Consider the following 22,861-nt stretch of genomic DNA (forward strand, 5'->3'; position numbering starts at 1 on the left):
TACAAGTGGGAAATCAGCCTGAACGTTTGGTTATGTTCTGAGTGTGCCTAGCAGGCAGCCAGATGGTACAGTGCACAGAGCCAGCTGGGCCTGGAACCCTCAAGAACCGGGCTCACACTCAGCCTTCGACACTTATTAGCTGGCTGGGTAACGCTGGGCAAGGGACTTACCCCAGTGACTCGGCTTCCTCAGGCACCCGCCTCACCAGGTGCCATGTGTGAAGTGCCTAGCACATAGTAGGCACTTCATAAGTGCTTGCTTTCGTCTTCCTTCCTGATATAACTAAACAAGAAGCTAGTTTTTATTGTCCTTGTTTCCCCCACCAGCCTTCAATCGTTCTGAGTTTTCACATTTCTCATCGCTGCGCATTTCCGTTGGAACATAAGCTTTCCTGTGAGTGCCTGGTCCCTGATTCACAGCAGGATCCTGAGGCTCATGGGCTGATAGATTGCCTGGTCTTCCTTCCATCTACAGATTTGCTCTGGGTCACAAACTGGAAAGGAATGGTCACTCACCCCCCAGCCTCCCAACAATATCCCAGTCCTTCCTGTAAGTGAAAGTCAGATGGTTCCTGCACCTTTGGGAGGATCAAGTTATCACCAGGGCAAGTGAAGAAGCTGTTATCGGCTCTGCTTTGGAGAGAGGCACAGAGCACCAGCAGACTCCCGCTCTTGTGAAGCTGTCTGTCTCCACAGAGCTCCCGTAACCACTGCGTGATGTGGCCTGGTCCCAAGGTGGGCAAGGAGACCCGTGGTAGAGAATAGTGAGGGTGACATTTCTATTGTCCCGTCCAGGCTTACAAAGCACTGAGTACACACACATCATCCCATTTATGCCTCATGACAGCCTGGACACATGGTCGGACTACAGATATTCCAACCTCCACTTTACAGCTGGGGAAACCGAGGCATCAGGAAGTGAATTACCCTTAGTCATAGTGAAGTATCAGGGATAGGATTTGAACTCAGTTCTTCCTGAGGCCGGGTCTAGGTGCTTTCAGAGAGACCAGGGAGAGCTGGGGCAGCCTCCCAGGGCACATGCTGGAGGGGTCGGCTGGATTCATTCAGCCAGTCAGTAAACATTGATTAAGGGCCTACTATGTGCCAGGCACTGTGCTGAGCACTGGGATTCTTAGCCCTTTCCACTGGCTCTGTCTCGCCATAATCCTGCTTCTCATAACTTTCAGGAATGGATCAGAACACTGAAGGATTCACCCCATTAGCTAATTCTTGGTCAAGTAAGGGTAGCCTGGTCACCCATGCCAGGGAGGCACAACAAGGCTGGACAAAAGCTTCTGAGTGTCAACGCCTCCGGGCACTGTGGGCACCTGGGCACACCCATTGGAATCAATCCTTCAGTGGGGCGAGGGGAGGGGTGGGGGCGTTTAGCTGGGAGAAGGCTACAGGGACCCAAGAGCTCTGTGATAAAGGGACAGCACTCTCTGGGCTTTGTGCCCAAGGGCTGGAGAGCCATGGGCAGAAGTTGGGGAGAGGCCAATTTAGGCTTGATGCCCTGGAGTGCCATGGGTGGTCTCTGGAGATGGTGGCTGCCCCCTCCTCAGAAAATGCTGGAGGGCTTATGTTGTAGGGAGCGTTCTCTGGGTGGGGCTGGGGGTGAGGGGAGAGGAATATGCTCATCGAGCTTCCCTTTAACGAGGCAGGGAGGTCATTTTCACTTGTCACCCAGGACATATAAAAGGGGATTCCAGCTATCCTATGGGAATACCCTTCTGTTCTACTGTGCTTGGATGCCGTGCAGAATGGGGAGGCAGAGGGTTATCTGAATTAATATCTTGTATGCTTCCTCCCCGCCCAGTCCTTTTTTAAAACTGCATTTTATGGTCCACAAATGCTGCATGACATTTGTTGGTTATGTTAATTTTTTTAAATTTTAAAACATTTTTATTTAAAGTTTTGAATTCCAAATTCTATCCCTCCCCCTTCCCTGAGGCAGTAAGCAGATATATGTTATACATGTGCAAATTATGTAAAACATTGCCATATTAGTAACTTTGTACAAAATGACTCAAATAAAAGGAAAAACGAAAGAAAGTGAAAAATAGCCTGCTTCAGTCTTTATTCAGTCAATATCAGTTCTTTCTCTGGAGTTGGATAGTCTGCTTACTCAGTCTTTTGGGATGGTCTTGTATCATTGTAGGACTGAGAATTGCTAACTCATTCAAAGCTGTTCATCTCACAATGTTGCTGCTATTGTGTAGTGTTTTCCTAGTTCTGTCCACTTCACTATACATCAGTTCATATAAGTCTTTCCAGGTTTTTCTGAAGTCATCCTGCTTGTCATTTCTTATAGCAGAATAGTATTCCATTACAGTCCATTCCATTAATGGGCATCCCCTCAATTTCCAATTCTTTGCCACCACAAAAAAAGCTGCTATAAATATTTTTGTATAAATAGGGCCTTTCCCCTTTTTAGGGATGTCTTTGGGATATAAACCTAGCAGTGCTATTGCTGGATCAAAGGGTATGCAGTTTTATAGCCCTTTGGGCATAGTTCCAAATTATTCTACAGAATGGTTGAATCAGTTCACAACTCTACCAACAATGGATTAGTATCCCAGTTTTCCCACATCCCCTTCAACATCCAACATTTTTCTTTTTTGTTATATTTACCACTCTGATAGGTGTGAGATGGTACCTCAGAGTTGTTTTAATTTGCATTTCTCTAATCAATAGTGATTTAGAGCATTTTTTATATGACTATGGATAGCTTTGATTTCTTTGTCTGAAAACTGCCTGCTCATATCCTTTGGCCATTTCTCAATCGGGGGATGACTTGTATTCTTATAAATGTGACTCAGTTCTCTATAAATTTGAGAAATGAGGAATTTATCAAGAGATATTTGTTGCAAAAATTCTCTCCCAGTTTTCTGTCTTCCTTATAATTTTACAAATTCTCTCTCTCTCTCTTTGGTGAGGCAATTGGGGTTAAGTGACTTGCCCAGGGTCACACCACTAGTAAGTGTCAAGTGTCTGAGACTGGATTTGAACTCAGGTCCTCCTGAATCCAGGGCCAGTGCTCTATCCACTGAGCCACCTAGCTGCCCCATGGTATCACTCTTTATGTGTATCTCATGTACCCATTTTGACCTTATTTTAGTATATGGTGTGAGATGTTGGTCTATACCTAGCTTCTTTGTTCCAAAAGCTGGGATCTGTGGGTTCATCAAACACTAGAAGGTCCCAAAGTGGGAGATCCAGCCTGTGGGTGCAAGGGCTTAGACCCATCATGGAAAACTGACAAGTCTCCCCAGAGCTTGGTGGCCCATGAGCCATTAAGGTGAAAATGTTATTCACAGCCTGGCAAGCCAAGGACTTAGCATCAAGTGCTTCATAGCTTACTGTCATATGTGGAATGGTGTGCTAATGAAAACCCAGGTTGGCAATGGCTAGATGGAAGTTTCAGTCCTGACAGGCTAACCTGTTCATAAGGGTTTATAGAAATTTCCCATTCTAAACTGGGCGATTGATGTCTTTTTTTGGGGGCTGGGGAGGCATGGATGAGAGGCAGGAGAAACTGCAGGGAATTTCGGTTTTCAAAAGAGGAAAGAGGATCTTTTCCTAGATTGAGAGCTTCATAGTATATATTTACCACCTGAATTCTGTTTGCTGTGTTTCTCCAAATTGTGATAAAATGTGGTTAGAATGTTTTCATCAAGGCTGAACTATTCTAGTGGGTTTTGGGGGTTTGCAGCCCCCTAGAACTAAGGTAGAATTAGTATTGCTCACTCTCTTTCTTGGAGAGGGACATCCTTATTGGTTTCATGTAAGGGAGGAAGATGATTTCACCAAGTAGAGAATAAACGGATCCGAAGCTAACGTAAACGTTTTATCAGTGAAGCCCCCAATGGAAGAAGCTTTGCAGTCTGCAGCTCTGAAGTCTTGTCTGATGCTTAAGACTCACCCATCATTAACTCTTCTCTCCACCCTGCAAAGAGGCTTGTTTAAATCAGGAAGCAAATGGAGAAGCAAAATTAATTTGGGAGAATTTTCTTCTGTGAATGAGTTAACAAAGTTGTTCAGGTAAATTAGAAGCAAAGTCACCTAAAAGAAATTGGAATGAACTTTCAGGTTCTTAAGTTCTACAATGAACTGGTACCTACTATGTGAGAAAACCTGTGCTAATTGGCAAAGGAGAGATTCAGAGGAGAAAAAACAACGAATTCTATAGATTGGCTGGGATGTGATCAGGAAACAGAGAGGGACTGAGAAAGTAGTGAAGGGAACCGAAATGTTCAATCAGAGTGTAAAAAGGCAGGGGCGGCTTTGAAGTTTGAAGGTTTTTAATCAAAGCCTGGGGGGGGGGGGAGCAAAGAGAGCTTAAGAAAGTTGAGATAAGAGAAGAACAGCAAGTAAAGCTAAAGAGAGTTGGAGCCTGTTGGAGCCGACAGAGTAGGTGTCTGGATTGCCCTTAAAGCAGGACCAGAGAATGGGTGATTTTTCTGAATGCCAGAATTAATAGATGGAATGATTTCTTTTATGTTCAGAATGTCGTCTGACTGGCAAAGTGGGCTGTTTCAAGTTTGAACTCCATGACGTTGTTTGTTATGCTCCTAATTTCTTTGTATTGTGATTTGGGGGAAATGCTGTTAATTTGAAAAATGACTGCTAATGAGAGAATGATGGAAGTGTATCTTTAGAAAATGACTCCTCTGTGAAATTATGAATTTAACCTCATTCCTCTTAGAGATTGCTGCCACGACAGTTAAGAAAAGTGCCACGTAATTAACTCTGGGGTAAATTTTCTATCAAAGTCAATAATAACGACAATTCCAAAAGGCCTCGCAAATCCTCATGACCTAGAAAGTTCTTTCAGCACTTGCTAGACTTTTCGTTCGCTTCGTCTTCATTGAGGTCATCAAATCTTAACGGCTCTGGGAGAGAAGTCGCCAAAAAATATTGTGGAATAGTTAAATGCAATAGTTAAATGGTTTACTGAGAAACTGGGACCCTCATCAATGACAAATACTCACCAGTTTGCTTATGGAAGCCAGTCATTTCTATGATGACCTGTCTGACTACTGACTGTGAACATCATCAAAGTGCAGCTGGAATAGTGTGCATTGCAGTTACGTCTTCGAGCCAACAGTACTGCTGCTCGTTTGAAAGATTTTATTTTTGCTTTGGGGTTTAACACAAAATACCTTAAGATACACCTATTTGTTAGCTTGAGGCTTAGAGTGGCCAGCAGCTTTTTGTGTTTTGAGTGAACTATCATGTATTCCTAGTATGTGGCAAACTCCAGAATATTATTTTCTTAATGTATAATAATAATTTTAATAGTGGGATGTGTTTAAATTAGAAAAGGATAGTGAGTGGATGTTTTTGTAAAGACCTTGTATGTAACTGAGAAGCACTGAGAATAAATATTTTTATTTATTGCCACTTATTGTTAACTAATTGATACTGCAACAAGAAAAATAACTGTACCTTGCTCTAAGCTATGATTAATGAAACTTGCTGAGTTAAGATCCCTTAGAATTGTTATTTGAATTGCTGCTTAAATCATTGCTTAATCCATCCTTCAAGGGAGATGCCATGAGTTGCTGAAAGGGAGGGTGACCTGAGAAATGCCACTGATGGACAGAAATGAATGGGAAGATCCTGACTCAGTCCCCCATCGTGCTACATCCTTTCTGAACAGGAATATTTTTCACTTGGTTAATCTGGTGAATCATGTGGAGCTTTCGTTGTATGAGTGGCTGTTCCAAAGGCACCTGTGACTTTTACCTGAAATCAAAGAAAGCTACGGGCATTTTTTCTGGGTCAGTTATGATGGGCCAGTGTGTGCCCTTCGACTCAGAGCTGAAGCAATAGTCTTGATATTGTTAAAACCACGCCTCTCTCTTTGCCTTTCCTATCAGATATTTATAACCACAGCAGGTGAATTGTAAAGGTCTTTTAGCTACAGTGCTCAAGCATCTCTGAGCTACTAGAGTAGAATGCAAGTATGGAGGACTTGACAGTCTGTGAATGGGCACCCACTTTTTGTTCCAGCTTCCAAACCTGAGCAACCAGGAAAACCAGTTCTTAGGCTTGCCATCACCTTGCTCACTGGATTAATCGTTAGGTATTCATGTATAAGGTTAGGCCCACACAGCATTATATAGTTCTGGATGATAGGAGGATAATATATATCCTAAAAGGAGTTACACACATTTCTGTTGTGATGTGCTAAAGATGAAAAAGTGTTCATTTTTAATGGAGCAGTAAACTTCACTTTGAGCAAAGCTCCAAAATGAGACTGCGGCCACTTGAGAACAAGTTATGTGACTGACTTCCAAGTGGTTTAAGAACAACGACAAAGGGTCAAGTAAACCTGATGGTTCTGGGGGATATTTTTACCAAGAATTTTGATTTTGGAAGTAAATGAGAACAAGACTTTAGGAGGGAAGATGCCTAACTCCCTTCAGGCCCCACCTGAACTTATCCAGATCAATTTACACACACACAGCCCCTAAAACATACAGGCTTTGTTTTACTGATGGTTTACAAATGCTTAACCCAGACCTCAGATTTCACATACAACATTGTTTTAATAGTTGTAAAGAACCATTTTAAAGCATGTCTCCTCTAGAGGGGAATCTGCCTGCCCGGGGGCTGACCCCACTGTCTCTCCTCCATTGTCATCCCTGTGATTTTCCTAAAGGACAGGGCTGCCCTGTACAGGTCTAGGCTCCAAGATCAAATACAAAATTCTGGTAACATTCCAAGCTTTTTATCACCGCCTCCCCCTGCCCAGCTGACATCTCGGCCCTCTCTCCCCCAGGGACCCTGTCTCCTGGCTGCTCCATCTGCGCTGGGCATTTTCTGTGACTGTCCCCCAGGCCCGGAGGGCGCTCGCCCTCCCCCACCCTGGCTTCCCTTGAGTCCTCCCCAATCTCTCTCAATCCCAGAGCCTTCTCTCCATTATCCATCCCCTCTATTGATCCTGTAAATAACCGGTGTGGTAGCTGTTGGCTGGTTGTCTCCCCGATTAATTTGCAAACCCCTTGAGGGCAGGCACAGTCTCGCCTCTTTTGGCATTTCCAGCTCAACTGAGCACAGTGCCTGGCACACAGTAGGCCCTTACCAATGTCTACTGATGAGACTCCCCTGGGCCAGGGCCTCAAAGAAGAGGCTGCTGAGTATTGGTGGGAGAGAGAGTCTGGGGCGGCAGAGTGGGGAGAAGGGCTCATGAAGGTCGTCAGTGCTCTGACCCCATACAGACCAGGGAGCCCACGCCAAGCCCGGGCAGCCTGGCCCACCTGCATACACCTTTTTCACATGGATTTCAGGCTGGTTTTGTTTAAATTGTGGTGCTGTCTCTTAGAATCCTATAACCTGGGGCAGCTAGGTGGCGCAGTGGATAGAGCACCAGCCCTGGAGTCAGGGAGACCTGAGTTCAAATCTGATCTCAGACACTTGACACTTACTAGCTGTGTGACCCTCGGCAAGTCACTTAACCCCAATTGCCTCACTTAAAAAAAAAAAAAAAGAATCCCATAACCTGTCCTGATGTGACACTCCAGCCTCCCCAGTGACTGGCCATTTGTACCTCATTTCAAACGAATGGAAAGTAGTCCAAGATATGGAACCACGGGGCTAAAGGGCACAGTGTTCTGTGACTTCTCTCAAGTTGGTACCCAGTGGGGGGCAGCTAGGTGGCGCAGTGGTTAAAGCCCTGGCCCTGGATTCAGGAGGACCTGAGTTCAAATCTAGTCTCAGACCCTTGACACTTACTAGCTGTGTGACCCTGGGCAAGTCACTTAACCTTCACTGCCCTGCAAAAAGTAAAAAAAAAAAGAAAGAAAAGTTGGTACCCGTTAACCATCTCAACAGAACAGAGGAACTATTTGCTGAAGCTCACCAGCATCGAACTAGATCATTTAGGGCACTATTTGTTGCAAACGAATAACGTAGGTATCTTGCTATGAAATCTTGAATCAACTTAGAAGTATTTTTCTTTAAATGGGAAGGAACTGACCAGTTCCTCTCCTAAAGAAAGCTACCTCTGTCATTCCCATATGAGAGGCAGCATGGTCTAGTGGATAGCGGTGACTTGGGAGTCAAAAAGACTCAGGTTCAAATTCTGTTTCAGATCGTTATTCAGACCATGTGTCCTAGAGTCTCAACTTGTTTATCTGAAAAACCGGGATCTTGTTTCTCCAATCAGAGAATGCATGTGAAACCCTCTGAAAACCTTATCGAGAGGGGATCTAGCATTCTGTCATGACCTGAAAGGATCGTCGAATTAAAGCCATCACAGATGAAGCCAGGGGGCCGGGAGCAGCTGTTGGGCATGGGATGCCTGCTAGAGGCAAAGGACAGGGGTGGCTCATCCTGGGACCACAATCTCTGGCTACATTGTTTTCCAAGCACAGGTAATTCCCGCCCTGGTTGGCCGTGACCCTCTCTCCATGCTCTTGGTCACAAGCACGTGAATTTAGCTCTGGGTGTGGAGATACCAAGTTCTCAGAGAACCCTGAAGCACAAGGACCCAGATGGGCAGAGAGATGCCAAGAGCCGGGCTGCCCGAGCCTGGATGGAGCTCCACATTCACTGAGAGAATCCAGTCTTTCCTGGTTCTTACCCTGGCCCCAGTTCAGGGATGCTATGAGGACCCAAGGTTCATCACCTGAGGGGGGAGGGATAAGAATGGACCAAAGCACAGGAGGGGGCCTGCAATCTGCCCCAGTGGACGCCAGGCCCCCTGCTTGTCAAATGATGGGTCTTGGCAATAAATAAATAAATAGGTCTGTCTCCCACAGGACAGTCCTTGCCAGATCACTCATGGGACCAAGTGAAAGCGCTCGCTCAGGGCAGACGCCCCTACAACTCGGTAGTGCATGGAGAGAGCCTTCTCTCTCTCTGTACAGCATGGAGGTGGTCACTGACTCCCTCCACATGGTCTGTCCCGGAGCCTTGGAAATTCCACTTGGGATCCAGGCAATTGGTGCACTCTGTCCTTGGGTGGAAAGGGGGGACTGTGCAGAATTCAAGACACGTCCAACAAGCCGGTGGTACAATGAAGTTTATTAGCTGTTCTCCCCTTTCTGACAAATGGAATGAACACGGATCATTCTTTACAAACCAGCTTTCGTCTGGCTGAGAAAAAAAACGAGGAGGAAGCTGCTGGGAAAAACGGACTTCATAAGCAATCTGCTCCAAGCGAGTGCCAGGCAGCTACCAAACAACATTCACACGAAGCGCTCTTGGTGGCTGGCTGGATGAGTGAACAGCGCAGTGCCAGGCCTGCGCTCCAGACTGAACGCACACCAGGCTGGCATTCTGGTGTGGCTTTTTCCCTCTGAGAAAAGGGAGGACTGGGGCAAGCAGAAAACAAACAACTGGCACTTTTTGTAGAAAAGAGGAGAACGCACTCATACTATTTTCTTGCAACTCATTTTCTTCTAAAGATTTCCCCCAACAACCACACATACCTCTGTTTGCATGTCACATGATTAAGGAAGTTCGAGTCTAATGAATATTTATTTTCCAAACCAAACAAAAAGTTAGGAATAGGTGGTAAAAGAAAAAAATATATTTTAAAAATATATATATATATGTGTGTGTGTGTGTGTGTGTGTGTGTGTGTGTGTGTGCGCAACTATGTAAAGAAAATAGTTCCCATAGTTACAGAGTTTTAGTTAAAGAAAGTTTAATATATATATATATATATATTTTATTATTATAACAAAATAGGCAGTTATCGTGGGTAAAATACTCGTTAAAATCTGACCCCAAAGAATACACTTGTCATTTTCTGAACCGGGTTCCTTGGCCACAAGCCCCAAGGAGGACCGTGACACGACAGTGTCACGGATTTGTCAGTATCGACGCCTATGAACTCGTCAGCCCTCTGCGTGAAGGGCAAGCTTTCCTAGCACCTAAGCGAGGTCTCAATTCAGAAAATGGGATGATCCTTAGCTAGAAACAACAGCTGCAGGACACTGTAAATAGTGCTGGACGAGCAAGATTAAGAGCATTGAACATCATTATTCCTAGCAATTGTATCAGAAAAAAAGGGAAAAAAGAAAAAAGACTTTAAAAGAAAATAACCCTTGAGAAAATGAGTCTCCCTTGTGACACTACGCAAGTTAATGCAGACATGAATTATGAAATTAAAAAGAGAATGAATGAAAGCAGAGATTTTCCTCAACTGCCTGTAAACCAAAACAAAACCCCTCCGCTCTGATAAGCAGTCAAATTTGGAAGAAAAAACCCGTGAAAATGGCACTGGCCAAACAAACCATGCTATTAAAGCAGGCGTGCAAAGCTGCTCACAAGCGACTAAATCATCGATTAAGACCAGTTTTCTTTCATTTGTTATGAAATTTTAAAAGACTGTATAGAAAGCTTTTCTGAAAATCACTGAAAGTTACTTTCCCTTAAACATTAAGGAATTTACCACAATTTCCCCATCCCCCCGAAACCCTTAAGAGCTGGTCGGGCCATTCCATCTTCAGTTCTGAAAAATGGAAGCAGTCCAACAGGAACACGTGAGAATACAAAGGAGCAAACACAGAGGGCTAGAAGATGTCTCAGAAAAGAGGAGGACCTGCCAGGCAGGATGGGTGGCACAGGATTCAGCTTCGGCCGAGCACTGAGGAGAACCCCGGGGGAGGCCCAGGAGGCGGCCGAGGGAGGAGAGGGGGCCCAAGGAGAGAGCTCGTCCTCATAGCTTCTCCTTTGCTGGGACCCAGATGGAAGGACCCGCCTGCTCTTCGATGATCTGCTTCACTTGGTTGTAAATGTCTTCCAGTGTGTCTCCCTGCACGATGGCTGTAACAAAGGGGAGAGGGCGTGAATGGGACCTGGGCGTGGCAGGCGTGGACAAGGTGGGGCAGGCCCAACACTTTTAGAAAAAAGTCACCACACAGACTTTCTTCATTTCCCCTTGAACAGAAGAGAAAACCCCAAGGCTGGGTAAGGGGTGGCAGCGCAGCCCATCTTCCCTGCACACTCACTACCCGCCTCCCATGTCCAGCAGTCATTTACTCACAGCCCGAAGGACTGAGCGATGAGCAAAGCAGCGACTCACAACTGCCAAGGGGAGACCTGACCACATGAAGTATCTGAACAGACCAGCTGGTGACAGTGGGCCAAGCAACAAATAGAAATAGAAACACTTGGTTTTTTGTTTGTTTCTGGGTGATTGGAGTTAAGTGACTTGCACAGGGTCACACAGCTAGTAAGTGTCAAGTGTCTGAGGCCAGATTTGAACTCGGGTCCTCCTGATTCCAAGGCTGGTGCTTTATCTACTGTGCCACCTAGCTGCCCCGAAACACTTGGTTTTTAAAATGAAGATTATTCTGTGAACAAATAGAAGAGGATGGAATTGTCTCCCACACGTTCCATTTAATTTACAGGGAAAGAGCTGATCAAAACTGAAACGACCAGGAAAGGGAAAAACAAAGCACCAAGATTCCCCAGTGGTCTCAGAAAGGCAGGAGAAACAAAATGACCAGATTGCAAATGAGAACCAGGCTCTGGGGCCAGGCTGTGGCAACATTTCAGGGTTTCTAGGTTAGGAACTGCTTCCTCAAGATTCCAAAAGGTCTCAGAGGCTGTCAGGTGCCACCTCAGTCAGTCAGTAAGGAGAAAGCACCTACTGTGTGCCAAGTGATGGGGATACAAAGAAAGGCAAGAGACAATCCCTGTTCAAGGGCTCCCAATATTTGAACACTAGGTACGGACCCAGTCTACATAAGATAAAGTAGGGATAATTAAGAGGGGGAAAGCAAGCAATTACCAATCAGCCTTTCGTAAGCACCTACTGTATACCAGGCAGTGAGCTAAACAGTCACACAAAAGATGGCCCCTGCCTCTAGAATATGGGAAACAACAGGCAGACAAGGGGGGAGGGCACTCTGGAATCCCCTCCCTGTCCTCACTATTGGCTCTGGCCAAACTCAGATCTTGAGGTAGAGACAGACAGCCCGTCCATGTGAACTCGCTTTCTTGTATTCCCTGATTTTAACATCCTGGGTCAGTCCCAACACACATGCGCGCGCGTGTGCGCGCGCGCGCGCACACACACACACACACACACACACACACACACACACACACACACCAACCTCCTCTGCCTTTCTTCTTGGTTTTTTGTTTTTTTTTTTAGTGAGGCAATTGGGGTTAAGTGACTTGCCCAGAGTCACACAGCTATGCCTAGATGAGCATCATTCTTCTGCACCTTGGGAGGAACATTTAGCTACTCAGCGGCTGTCAGAGGGAATGGGAAGCCTGCTGTGCCACCCAGAGGCTAATGGAGAGGGGCCCCCCTACTCCCAGAGTCCTCGAGAGAAAAGAGGAAGGAAGTCCAAGTGTTTACAGCACAAACGTTACTTTAAGTTTGGTCACTAGTTAAAAGTAGGTGAAATGGTCTTATGTGATTCAGGGGCTGTTCAAAGATGGCTTGGTTATTACGTAGGTTTAATAGAGACAAGAAAAGAGAACAGAACAAAACAAAACAAAACACATGGGGAAGAAATCTGTAGTGATGGAAAGAAAGTGAAGGCTACCTGACCAGCCACAAAGGGCGGAAGCTCAGACCTGGGCTGCATCATGGACCCACTTTTTGTGACTGCTAAGGAGTTTGCTTATGGAAGCCAGTCATTTCTATGACTGGCTATGCCAACAGAACACTTACTCCAAGGCAGACCCCCAGTGACCAATGGCCAGGCAAGAAAGAGGAAAAGCCCTGGACAGCTGGACAGCCCCCTTCCAGAGCACTGGAGGAGAAAGTGGGGGGAGGCTGCCCTCGGGAGGTCCGATTTACCCCCCATCGGGGATCAGCCCAGAATTCCTCCCCCGATCTCATCTGAACAACTTAAGTGGTCTGTGGGGACTGAGACTTTCCTAGGCTCCTGCTGGACAACTCAGGAGCAGCGAGACCAGATGAATATCAATCTGCCCCTGGATACGCCCCGGTGTACAAAACCCATGACAAACCTGTGAAATGCTCTGTAAACTCTTGCTCCAGTTTCATGGCTCTCTCAAAGGTCTTCTTGGCCTGCTCCTCTGTCAGACGTTTATTCATCTCCCTGTGGAAAAGAGTGAGAGTAAGAGGCTGGTTCTTCAAGTGCACCAGGGTCGCAGGACGTGCCTGGAGGAACAAACCAAACAGACTCTGCCAAAAAGGTAGCCAGCCTAATGACTCTAGGCACTGGTAGATGGGCTGGCTCTCATAAGCTTAGCAGTTTAATTTGGTGACCTTTTTGGTTTGAAAATTCTTCAGCTGTTAATCAGGGAAAGAACCCACTTCACACTGCCAGGACCACGAATGCAGACTCCAACTCCAACAAACAGCACTTCAGCTTCTCAGGAGCACGTTTTCTACCTCAAAGAGGCCAAAGTAAAGGGCGGGTGGGGAAGGCGTCACTGATATCTTCTCATGAGAGGAGGTTAGAGCTCATAAAAGGTGGGGACAGCTCTGCAGCCCTGTGTACACTGCAAACCCTGTGATCTCCCTGGCCCGCCTCGGCCACAGTGCTATCACAGGACAGGCTGGAGGCTCAATGCAGAGCTGGGAAGGAGGAGGCCTGGAAGAGCGCACCTGCGCACTCAAACACGGACCAATGACGGCAGCCCTGGACTCAGCTCAGCCTCTGACGCGCACTGCCGTGGGACCGTGAGAAAGGCCCAAATGACCAGTTCTAAGATGCTCTGCAAGTCTCTGAGCACTCCAGGCCCCACCGTCACCACTGTGTAGCCCCCCACCATCTTTGCCTCTGTGGAGCACCTGGGTCCTACCCGATGGGAAGGCACGAGGGGCAGTGGCAGATCAGCACCAGCAGAACCCCACCTCCAAATAAAAGTGGATCAGGCCCCTGCTGCACCCCCCCTCCCCCCAAAAAAAGCATGGGTTTGGCTCAGTCAAAGAACAGGGACCACTCAAATTGGTCTTAGGTCCACGTCTCAGATAGCAGATTAAATGTTTTGTGCTTTGCCTTCAAGCTAGTTTGCAGCTTTAAGTATTATGTCTCCCTGGGACCCACAGAATCTTCTTTTAAACTCACATGATATTTTCCACGGTTTTGGGTTTAATAAAAACAGAGATGGGGTAGAGCTGAGCCATCTGCAGCCTCTTGATGGCATTTCCTGAGACGTCCAGAATGCAGTGTTTGCCCTAAGACAGGAAAATAAAAAGGAGAAATGATGCCCACTTCTGTCAATGCCAGGCCCCTCCCCTGGGGATGGAGACCCAGAAGTCGGGTCTGAGACACAAAGACTGACAACTCCTCTGGGATTTCAAGGCAAACATTTCTTGGCATGTTTAAATCTCAGCCCTGAGGGCCTCTGTACATACCATCCCCTCTTTTCAATTCTCTTCCTGTCTGGGGTTTCTTTCAAAACTCGACTCAAGTGTCACTCCATCCAGCCTGCCCAGATGCAGGGCCTACTCCTGAAATGACCTCATGTATGGTTTTTGTGTGTGCGCGCGCGCGCACAGGGCAATGAGGGTTAAGTGACTTGCCCAGGGTCACACAGCTAGGAAGTGTCAAGTGTCAAGTGTCTGAGGCTGGATTTGAACTCAGGTCCTCCTGAATCCAGGGCTGGTGCTTTATGCACTGTGCCACCTAGCTGCCCCCTCACTGTCCAGGGAGCAGAAGCTCCTCGTGGGCAGGAGCTCCAAAGAGGTGAAGCTGAGGAAATCTGAAAGGGAAGGATGGACATGCTGCTCGGAGGGATTTCAGTTCTGAGTAAGGGAGACTGAGCATGTCTCTAGGTAATGGTCAAAGCTGGGCGTGGTACTCCCTGCCAGGCCCCTTCCACATACTGTGTCATCATCAGGGTCACTCTGGGCTGCCAGTTATACTTTATTTTCCCAAAGACTTATAAGGTCAGCCGTCAAGGTCATGAAAGCTCATCTCAGGCAAAGAGCCTCTCCCGAGGAGGACACCGAGAGCCACACTAACGAATCCTGGTGAAAACCTCCTTTGGAGGTGGCCATGCCCATCTCTGCCAGGAGCCTTGCAGGACGAGTGCCCGCCAGGGAACACCACTCACCTTTTCAGCCACCTCACGCACAGACTGCACGCTGGTTCCATAGAGGTGACCGTTGTACTGGCCAGCCTCGATGAACTTGTGGTCTTGGATGTCCTTTTCCATCTGTTCCCTCGAGGTCACAAAGTGATAATCTCTGCCGTCCACCTCATAGTCTCGCTTTGGTCTGGTTGTGTCTTTAAAGAGAAGAAGGCGCCCGGAGATTAAAGGGGAGAAGGCCTGGGCATCAGGGAAAGGGAATCCCAAGAGCTGTGTTCAGAGAGAACCGCCAGAGCCAGTGCACTGGCGCTATGGACTCCCCAGAGCGACACTCACGTGGAACGCAGGATCCAAACTTATCCGGGAACTCCGAGATCAAGTCGTCATTGATCCTGTCCTTCATGGGTCCCAGCACGATCACGGGGCGCGTGTAACTAACTGTGCAGACAAGAACAACGGTGGTCACTGCCCAGGGACCAATGTCACTATGCCATCCTCCAGCCTAGGGAAGGGCCCACCCAGCATTTCTCCAGTCACCTCTTGAGGGGAGGGGTGAGGTCCCGGCAGACGGGGTCAGCCCTCTTTCTGTCCTACTAAAATCACTAAAGAAAGCCTCAACAGGACCCCCTGTTCATTCCTCTTGCCAAGAGTCACACGTACGCATACTCAAGGACACTCAAGCCAATGTGGCCTGGCTTCTCCACACTGTCATCGGACCAGGACACAGACTTTCCGTCGGTGAGATGCCCAAGCACCTCGGGTGGGGTGAGGGGTTCCGGCAGGGACTTTTCTAGTTTCACCAAACTACAAAAATGAAAACTTAATCTGTCCTTAACAACAATTCATAAAAAACGATCCACACAATGCCCACTTCTGGTCACTGCCCCCCTCATACCTTCTGCACACACTGCTGCCTGAGAGACAAAGATCTAAGGAAGAATCGGTCCAAAGAGCAGGGTCCGGGTTCCACCTTTCTTTGTGCCTGGCACATTTACTCAGTTCTGACTAAGCATCCCCAAAGATCCCGACAGGCCGGAGCATTTGGGAGGACAAAATGGAGCTTCCCAAGTACAAGATGGAGGTGGGGTGGGGGGAAGGGCCCTGGGCTCAGGCGGAATGGAGGAGGTCACCTGAAGGAGCTGAGGAGAACAGGAGAGTCGTTTCCAAGCATTCCAGGGGCTGTCATGTGAGGGGGCTTCTGGCCCTGGGGTAGATGTCCCTTTTAGGGTTGTCCCCAAGGGAAATAATGGACTGCTACAAGGGGGGAGACCAGATAGTTGCATTCTGGCGGTCAGGGAGGATGGAGAATCAAGCGAGGCCACTTTCTGTCTTTTGTTAGAGAAGAGGAGAAATGATGTGTGGGCGTGCCGGAACACGCGGAGGCTCCTGGGTCTGTCCGGATGTGCAGGAGAACAGTGATGTGGGGCTTGGGAGAAAGGAGCTGTCGACCTCCCAGAGTGCTTGTCAGATGGACATTCGTGCTTATGGGAGAAAAGTAACAACTCACAGGCAAGAAGGGGGAGACACCAGAGGGAAGGGTTTCCCTGTGGAGTTATTCACAAGGATTCATTGTAAACGTCTATTTGTTGGTGCGCCGGGTACAAGGGATACAAGTCCAACTAATGAAAGGTCTCTACTTATGAGCAGGAACATTTATTCTGCATAAATATAACGTTAATAAAATAGAAACAAAGGGATTTGGGAGGAGTCAGGACAGGCTCAGGTGCCTGAACCACAGGGGTGAGGAAGAAGTACATCCCAGGCCCGGGAAGGGGAGACAAGGACAGTGGACTGGGCCTGCCGAGCTCAGGAAGCGCCATGTCCAGCGAGGCATCTGAAACTGTGGGTCTCAGCTCCATATGGGGTCACGTAACTGAATGTGGGGGTTGGGAAAAATTTGGCAACAAAGGTTCTGTCTATTTTATGTACTGGGGTCACATAAAAATTTCTCGGGTACAACAGGGGTGTGAGTGAATAAAGTTTAGAAGCCCTGGTCTCTTTCACCCCAGAGCAAAGAGAGCCGTGTGCCCGGTCAGATCACAGTCTTGGCCAGTGGGGACGTAGCTCTATAGGAAGGACTGGAGAGGCCTGAGGGGCCAAGGGCCTGAGCTCAGAGGACAGCTGGTTGGCTCTGTGGGCCGGAAGGTTGGAGGCAGCGGCCAGCTGAGGGCTGCAAAACGTTTTGTCACATTTGTGGGCAGCCGTGGATCTTTACATTTATGAGGAAGTGAGGCCTGGCAAGACTCCCAGGTCTCAACATTTTCAGGCAATCAGAACTCGATGTAAACCTTCCAGATTGTGGCAGACGCGGTTTCTCGTGGGGGTTTCCTAGGTGCCATTTGTTCACCAAGTCCCCTCCAGAGGCCTGTGGGAAAATCTCTTTCAGGAAGGGAAGGCCTAGTACCATCTCTGTAGGAATTCGTCAGGAGGAGCAAAGGAATGAGGCAGTTTCAACATCAGCTGTGGCAAAAATCCCTGGCTTCCAATGAGCCGACAGAACCTAAGGGTCGAGATCACCCTTTTGGGCTCTGGAGCTGACCTCGAATGACCAGGATGACCGAGTCATGAAGAGTTCCATCTACGCCCACCTGACCTTTTGATTATGAGTAAGTTTTTTTCAACTCACACTTTTGCGGGGGAGGGTGGGGGCAATGAAGGTTAAGTGACTTGCCCAAGGTCACACAGATAGTTAAGTGTCAAATGTCTGAGGCTGGATTTGAACTCAGGTTCTCCTGAATCCAGGACTGGTGCTTTATCCACTGCGCCACCTAGCTGCCCCATGAATAAGCTCTTTTCAAAGATCACTGGACATGGACATGCCTGTGACAGCCAAACCTCAGAGCGGGATGGGCTCCCCCAGGCAGGTGACCAGGTGCACTCCTAACAGACCATATCCAGCATCCCACTTCTAGGCGGCTTCCATCTTGATCAAGTCTTTCCTCTCGGCACCTTCCACACTGCTGTTCCGTCTGCCATCATGGGCCAGGGAGCACACTGCTGACCCCTCTTCCATGGGACATTAGGGCTCTCCTATGTCTCCTCATCTCTGGGCTAAACATTGCCAGTTCTCCCCCATCCTGGTTGCCGGCTTCCTTTGGGCCAGTCTCGGGATGCCTGGGCCTCGACTCTTGCCCTTCAGATAAGGTCTGCCTTGGGCAGAGAACGGCGGTACTACTGCAGCTGATGATTCTACCCATCGCCTTGCTGGCTCACACTGAGCCTGGACTCCTTATACCTTTGTCAGACCAATCCCTGTCTGCAGACACTTCTTACCCTTTCAACTTGGAGAGGACCCTTTTCACCAAGTGGGTTTGGCTCCACATGGCAGCTGGCTAAGCATGGATCTGGCCTTAGCTGCTAACTGAGTCACCTGCCCATCCTTGCCTGAGGCATTCCAAAGAAACAACAGTGTAAATGACAGGGAGCTGAAACCATGCTTCTTGAAACAAATACACAAAATAAAATCCCAACCTAACAGCTTTCCCCAAAGAAAATCAGCCTCTTTTTCCAACATCAGGGAGAGATCCAAGAGCACTTTACATGATTTGTGTCTGTGCGTGCAAGAACATTTACATTCAGTGGATTTCACAAACCTTCTTGCTGATTCACTGGCTCATAGGACAGGACATATTCTTCTTGACCACCTGTTACAAAGTTAAAATGCAGATGAGAAAATCTAGAAAGAACTCAACATCTACCCATCCATCCATCCATCCATCCATCCATCCATCCATCCATCCATCCATCCATCCATCCACCCACCCACCCATGTATATGTCTATGCACACATAAAATTTGTGTTTTCCTAGATTAAAAAAAAAAGTGAGGTATAAAAGAAAATGTTTTACCTAATAAGCTGCTTATGGCAACATTCACTAAAAGAACTGGTGAATCATCAAATCAAAATGATGAACTTGAAAAATTCAAAACAATAATAATATAAATAGAGATAGTCTATTTACATGGTACCTCATTTGATATTGCTGTATTTGTGCTGTTGTAACTGGGTGAAGGTGAATTTTTATGTATGTATGAAAACAATCACCATTATCGTTTTTAAAACTGTGATATCTGACAGATTCATGACACAGCACACAGATGCTTGTCCATCCGTCCCTACAGGAATCATCTCTCTGGCTTCCAACATGATAAAATGTTGAAGTGTTGAGGGGATTGGAAACAAACCAAATTTGCTTTCTAGGGATGGAAGATTGCAACAGACTTTCCATATCATTCCTAAAGGAGGTCACTAAGAAAATAAGCCACCTAATAGTCTAAGGAATTGACAGCTCCTCTGTCGAGAGACAGTTCTGTTACATTAGGGATGGGTGCAGGCGGGCTCCAAGTCCTTTCCACTCTAGAAGAAGGACAGCTTGGAATGAGATGAAAGAGCTCGCACATTCTGCTCTGAAGTTAAAAGCTTTTTAAATGTCAAAGGCAAGTAAGTGTCTGAAATGTGCTCCAGCTGCCACATCCCTCCTCTGAAATGCAGGAAGGCATCTTATGTAAGGATTCTCTGAAGTTGATGAATTACAATTGAATCAGAAAAAGTTCATAAAGGAAAAGCTCCAACTAATGAAAACCCTCCTGAATGATCAGAACCAAGCAGAGACCACTGGGCTATCTGTCAGACAAACGAGTCCATCCTATCTGGGGAAATTTCTCCTGGGTGTAATTCACCGACACCAACATTCTAGGGATGGCAGCTGAAGGGCCCGTCTTGGCCGTGTGCCGCCATCAATGCCTTTCCCTCTTTTCTCATGCCTAAGCAAGAGCTTTGGTCTCAAACTCTTTCAATGGAGAGTATCAGGTCCTTAACATCTTCTATTTAGTTTCCAGGTGTATTTAGCAGTAGACGAAAGAGACACTTCACAGGTTACTGTTCGACTATTGCATGGAAGACACGTAGGAATCTAAGACAAAAACATGCAACCTAGATGTCACCACGTCTTAAGCAGCTCATGCAGTTGGGGGTGGGGGAGACAGTACATACTCTCATGACCTCTTTGGGCTAGTGAGTCAGCCAACTCTCCACTTGCCTGTTACAGCTTCTGCCACCCCTACCCCCCATCAGGAGGGGGCTGCCTTATGGAAGAAGTCATGTTTTCCCTACTCAGTCACAAATTGGTCAAAGGGAACGTTGTCTAGTAAAAGCAAACCTTGTCCACTACAAATGAGGGTCAAAAGTATATACTGTCACCGCAGCAAAACACGAGAGCAAAACACACATTAATAGAGTGGACCTTTTGAACAACCATACTCATCTGTAATCAAGATTACTTTCAGATTAGACAGCAGTAAAAAGAAGTCAGAAAGGCAATTTAAATTTTTTTAAATGTTGTAATTTAAAACAAAAAGCCCCACTTCCTTCCCACCCCCAAAATTTCTTGACCAACTCAACATTTTGGGAGGTTTCATCAAAAAAAGAAAGAAAAAAGTCCCTTAAGTGGACCAGACTTAGGGTAGAATAAAGTGTTAGTTAAGAAAAGGAATCATGCTAGGAAATTTAGAATTTATTTTACTGTCTCGTTTGTTTGGCCAAAACTCATGGCCGTCAACAATGGTGAGTCAACAGAAATCATATCTGGCAAAATAAAACCTGTGATTGGGTTATTTTAACTTCACCTAAAAATAGGTGTTATTTTATTACTGTTAGAAAGCACTTCATAATGTAATGAAAAGTACCAAAAATTAATTTCTTTTTGAATGAAAAAGTTATTTCTTCTAAAAGATGGTGTCATATTACACACGCACTTAGGAAAAATGGTAGCTTGTTCTTCAAACAAGTCATGCCAATGTCTTAATAGCTGTTGATGTTTTTAAAAAGCTGCTTCAATTTTTCCCCCCAGTGTTCACTTGTAATGGAACATCTGCCACTCAATGTTTGCAACCCACGTTAAGGTAAGTACACGAAAACAAATTAGAGTACCCAGGGTTAAAAAGAAATAAATAACAGAACACTTACGGTAACTACTTTCACTATCGCTGGCATTAGAAGTTACATGCTCTGAAATTGCAACACAATGGAAAAATGTCATGAATTTAAAGCTGAGAAAAATGATCAAAATAAAGACAAGCTGATATTACAAAACCTGAGATACAAAGCACATACAAGCAAAGAGCTTGTCAAAGAATTCCTGAATTTCTTTAGAGATTTCAGTCCATTTTAGACACAAATGCCAGGCAAGAAAAGTTATCTTTACTAGGGATACTTTGAAATTTATCTGGATAATGTAAAATAGAAGATGAACCACATCTCTGTGAACAACTAGCTGAGAACAGGACCAAGAAGGGCAAGGTGTAGCTGAAGCATTTGTCCACTGGGGAACATTAGGTGAGCCTGAGATTCTGTGCCCAGGAAACAAATGCCTTCCTCCAAGACTGAGGTCCTCAAACTCCAGGCTTCCTTTAGCCCAGTTCTTTTTCTGACACTCCCTCAAGTGAGAGAATCTCTAATGTTTGGGGTTTAGAGGCGAAGTCCTTTTAAGGGCACAAATTCTCCAACTTCGAAGAAAAGAGCAGAGAAGGGAAACGTGGCAGGTCAAACAAACTAAGCTTCCAGATGTGTAGAGCTGAGCCTGTGACGATGGAGGCTTGTGACACCACCTTGAAAAGTAAACCTTTAGCCCAGACTGTCCACATTTCCCCTGACGAGTCCGCCCTCTAAGGAGGATTCTGTCCCCACAAACTAAGCTTCCCAGCCGATGATCACACTGACTCTTCAATGCTGTCGACACATCGGGGGCTGCTGTTCATGCTAAGGAACACCTAGAGGCAATGAGGGACGGACTGCTGGGTTTGGGCACGGAGAGCACAGATATCCAACGGACCCCAGAATGATCCAGAAGACAGACGTGGTTGTCTGGGAGATTCTCCCGGTGTGGAAGGGCCTCCTCAAGTCTGCCTTCTGCACCACCAACAGGGTCCTTGAAGGCAGTGAGGAGAGCATGAAGAGGACTCAGTATCTCGTGGCTAGAAAAACTTTTAAACGGGGGTGGGGGGTGGATTCTAGAGAATCTGGATAGGGACTACAAGAAAGGCATCAGCTACACCTTTTCAGCCAGAGAATCTCCTAGAATCAGAGTTCTAGAAGAGGGAGAGAGAAGGAAGAGAAGGCACTTTTAAAAAGAAAAGCATGAATGTTTTAGAACTGCTGCAGTGGAGAAATGAGCTGCATTCTCTACACGTGGCTGACCAGCCAAGGCAAGGAACGGTGTTTGGGATGGTGGACGTGCCCGCTTTAGGTCTGGTTGGGGGTAACGCTGGAAGATGCTTAGTTCTGGTCCTGGGGAGAAGAGCGGGGACCTCAGATCGGGGTGTCTGATTCTTCACATCAAACTGTCCTGGGATGGAATCTTTTGGAGCTGGCACAAGCAGCAGGTGAACTTTAAGGCCACTGTAAGCGAAACTATAAGTTCCTTGATTCAAAATGGATGAAAATTTCTGGCATTGCTGTCAATGTGAGAACCCACCAAATGCTACAAATACCAGACAGCCTAAAACAGAGCAGGAATTATAAAAACTCCCACTGCCCCAGCACTCCAGTGCTCACAGTGCTCTCCTCCAGAGCCATGGAAGGAAGGCAAAAGGAGGGAATTAAATTCACCCCTTGGTTTCAGGCTAGTTATCTGTGTCTGCATCTTGACTGCTGCATGAGAGAACTGAAGCCTGAGGAACTGTCTGTCAGTAGCCCAGAGGGAAAAGACAAGAGAATTCTGAAAACCCAATGGCACTGCCAGCACTGCATGCTGCCTCAGAACAGTCACTGCATTGAATTTCTTAGGACAGACACTCTACTGCCCAGGGTCACTGAGACATCTTCTGTTCTCATTTAATCTGAGGTCACGCTCAGTTTATGTGGGATAAGAATAAGAAAT

General features: G+C 46.7%; 1 protein-coding gene across 32 annotated transcripts in view; it reads right to left on the reverse strand.

The window, feature by feature from the left end:
* Window positions 1-9,017: 9,017 nt before the first annotated feature.
* DLG1 (discs large MAGUK scaffold protein 1) overlaps window positions 9,018-22,861 on the reverse strand; it is a 223,962-nt gene continuing 210,118 nt past the window's right edge. For 16 of the 32 annotated variants that reach the window (XM_043994504.1, XM_043994496.1, XM_043994494.1 and 13 more), the window contains 8 exons: window positions 20,950-20,991; window positions 20,228-20,263; window positions 18,578-18,628; window positions 15,321-15,422; window positions 15,009-15,181; window positions 14,018-14,127; window positions 12,951-13,042; window positions 9,018-10,781 (listed from right to left, as the gene is read on the reverse strand). In XM_043994504.1, the coding sequence (XP_043850439.1) occupies window positions 10,675-10,781; window positions 12,951-13,042; window positions 14,018-14,127; window positions 15,009-15,181; window positions 15,321-15,422; window positions 18,578-18,628; window positions 20,228-20,263; window positions 20,950-20,991 (713 nt within the window). In that variant the 3' untranslated portion in view covers window positions 9,018-10,674. The remainder of the gene's footprint in view (window positions 10,782-12,950; window positions 13,043-14,017; window positions 14,128-15,008; window positions 15,182-15,320; window positions 15,423-18,577; window positions 18,629-20,227; window positions 20,264-20,949; window positions 20,992-22,861) is intronic. The other 16 variants (XM_043994505.1, XM_043994502.1, XM_043994501.1 and 13 more) reach the window with 3 other exon arrangements.

Source organism: Dromiciops gliroides, chromosome 3 (assembly GCF_019393635.1).
Source record: "Dromiciops gliroides isolate mDroGli1 chromosome 3, mDroGli1.pri, whole genome shotgun sequence".
NCBI classification, from domain to species: Eukaryota; Metazoa; Chordata; class Mammalia; order Microbiotheria; family Microbiotheriidae; genus Dromiciops; species Dromiciops gliroides.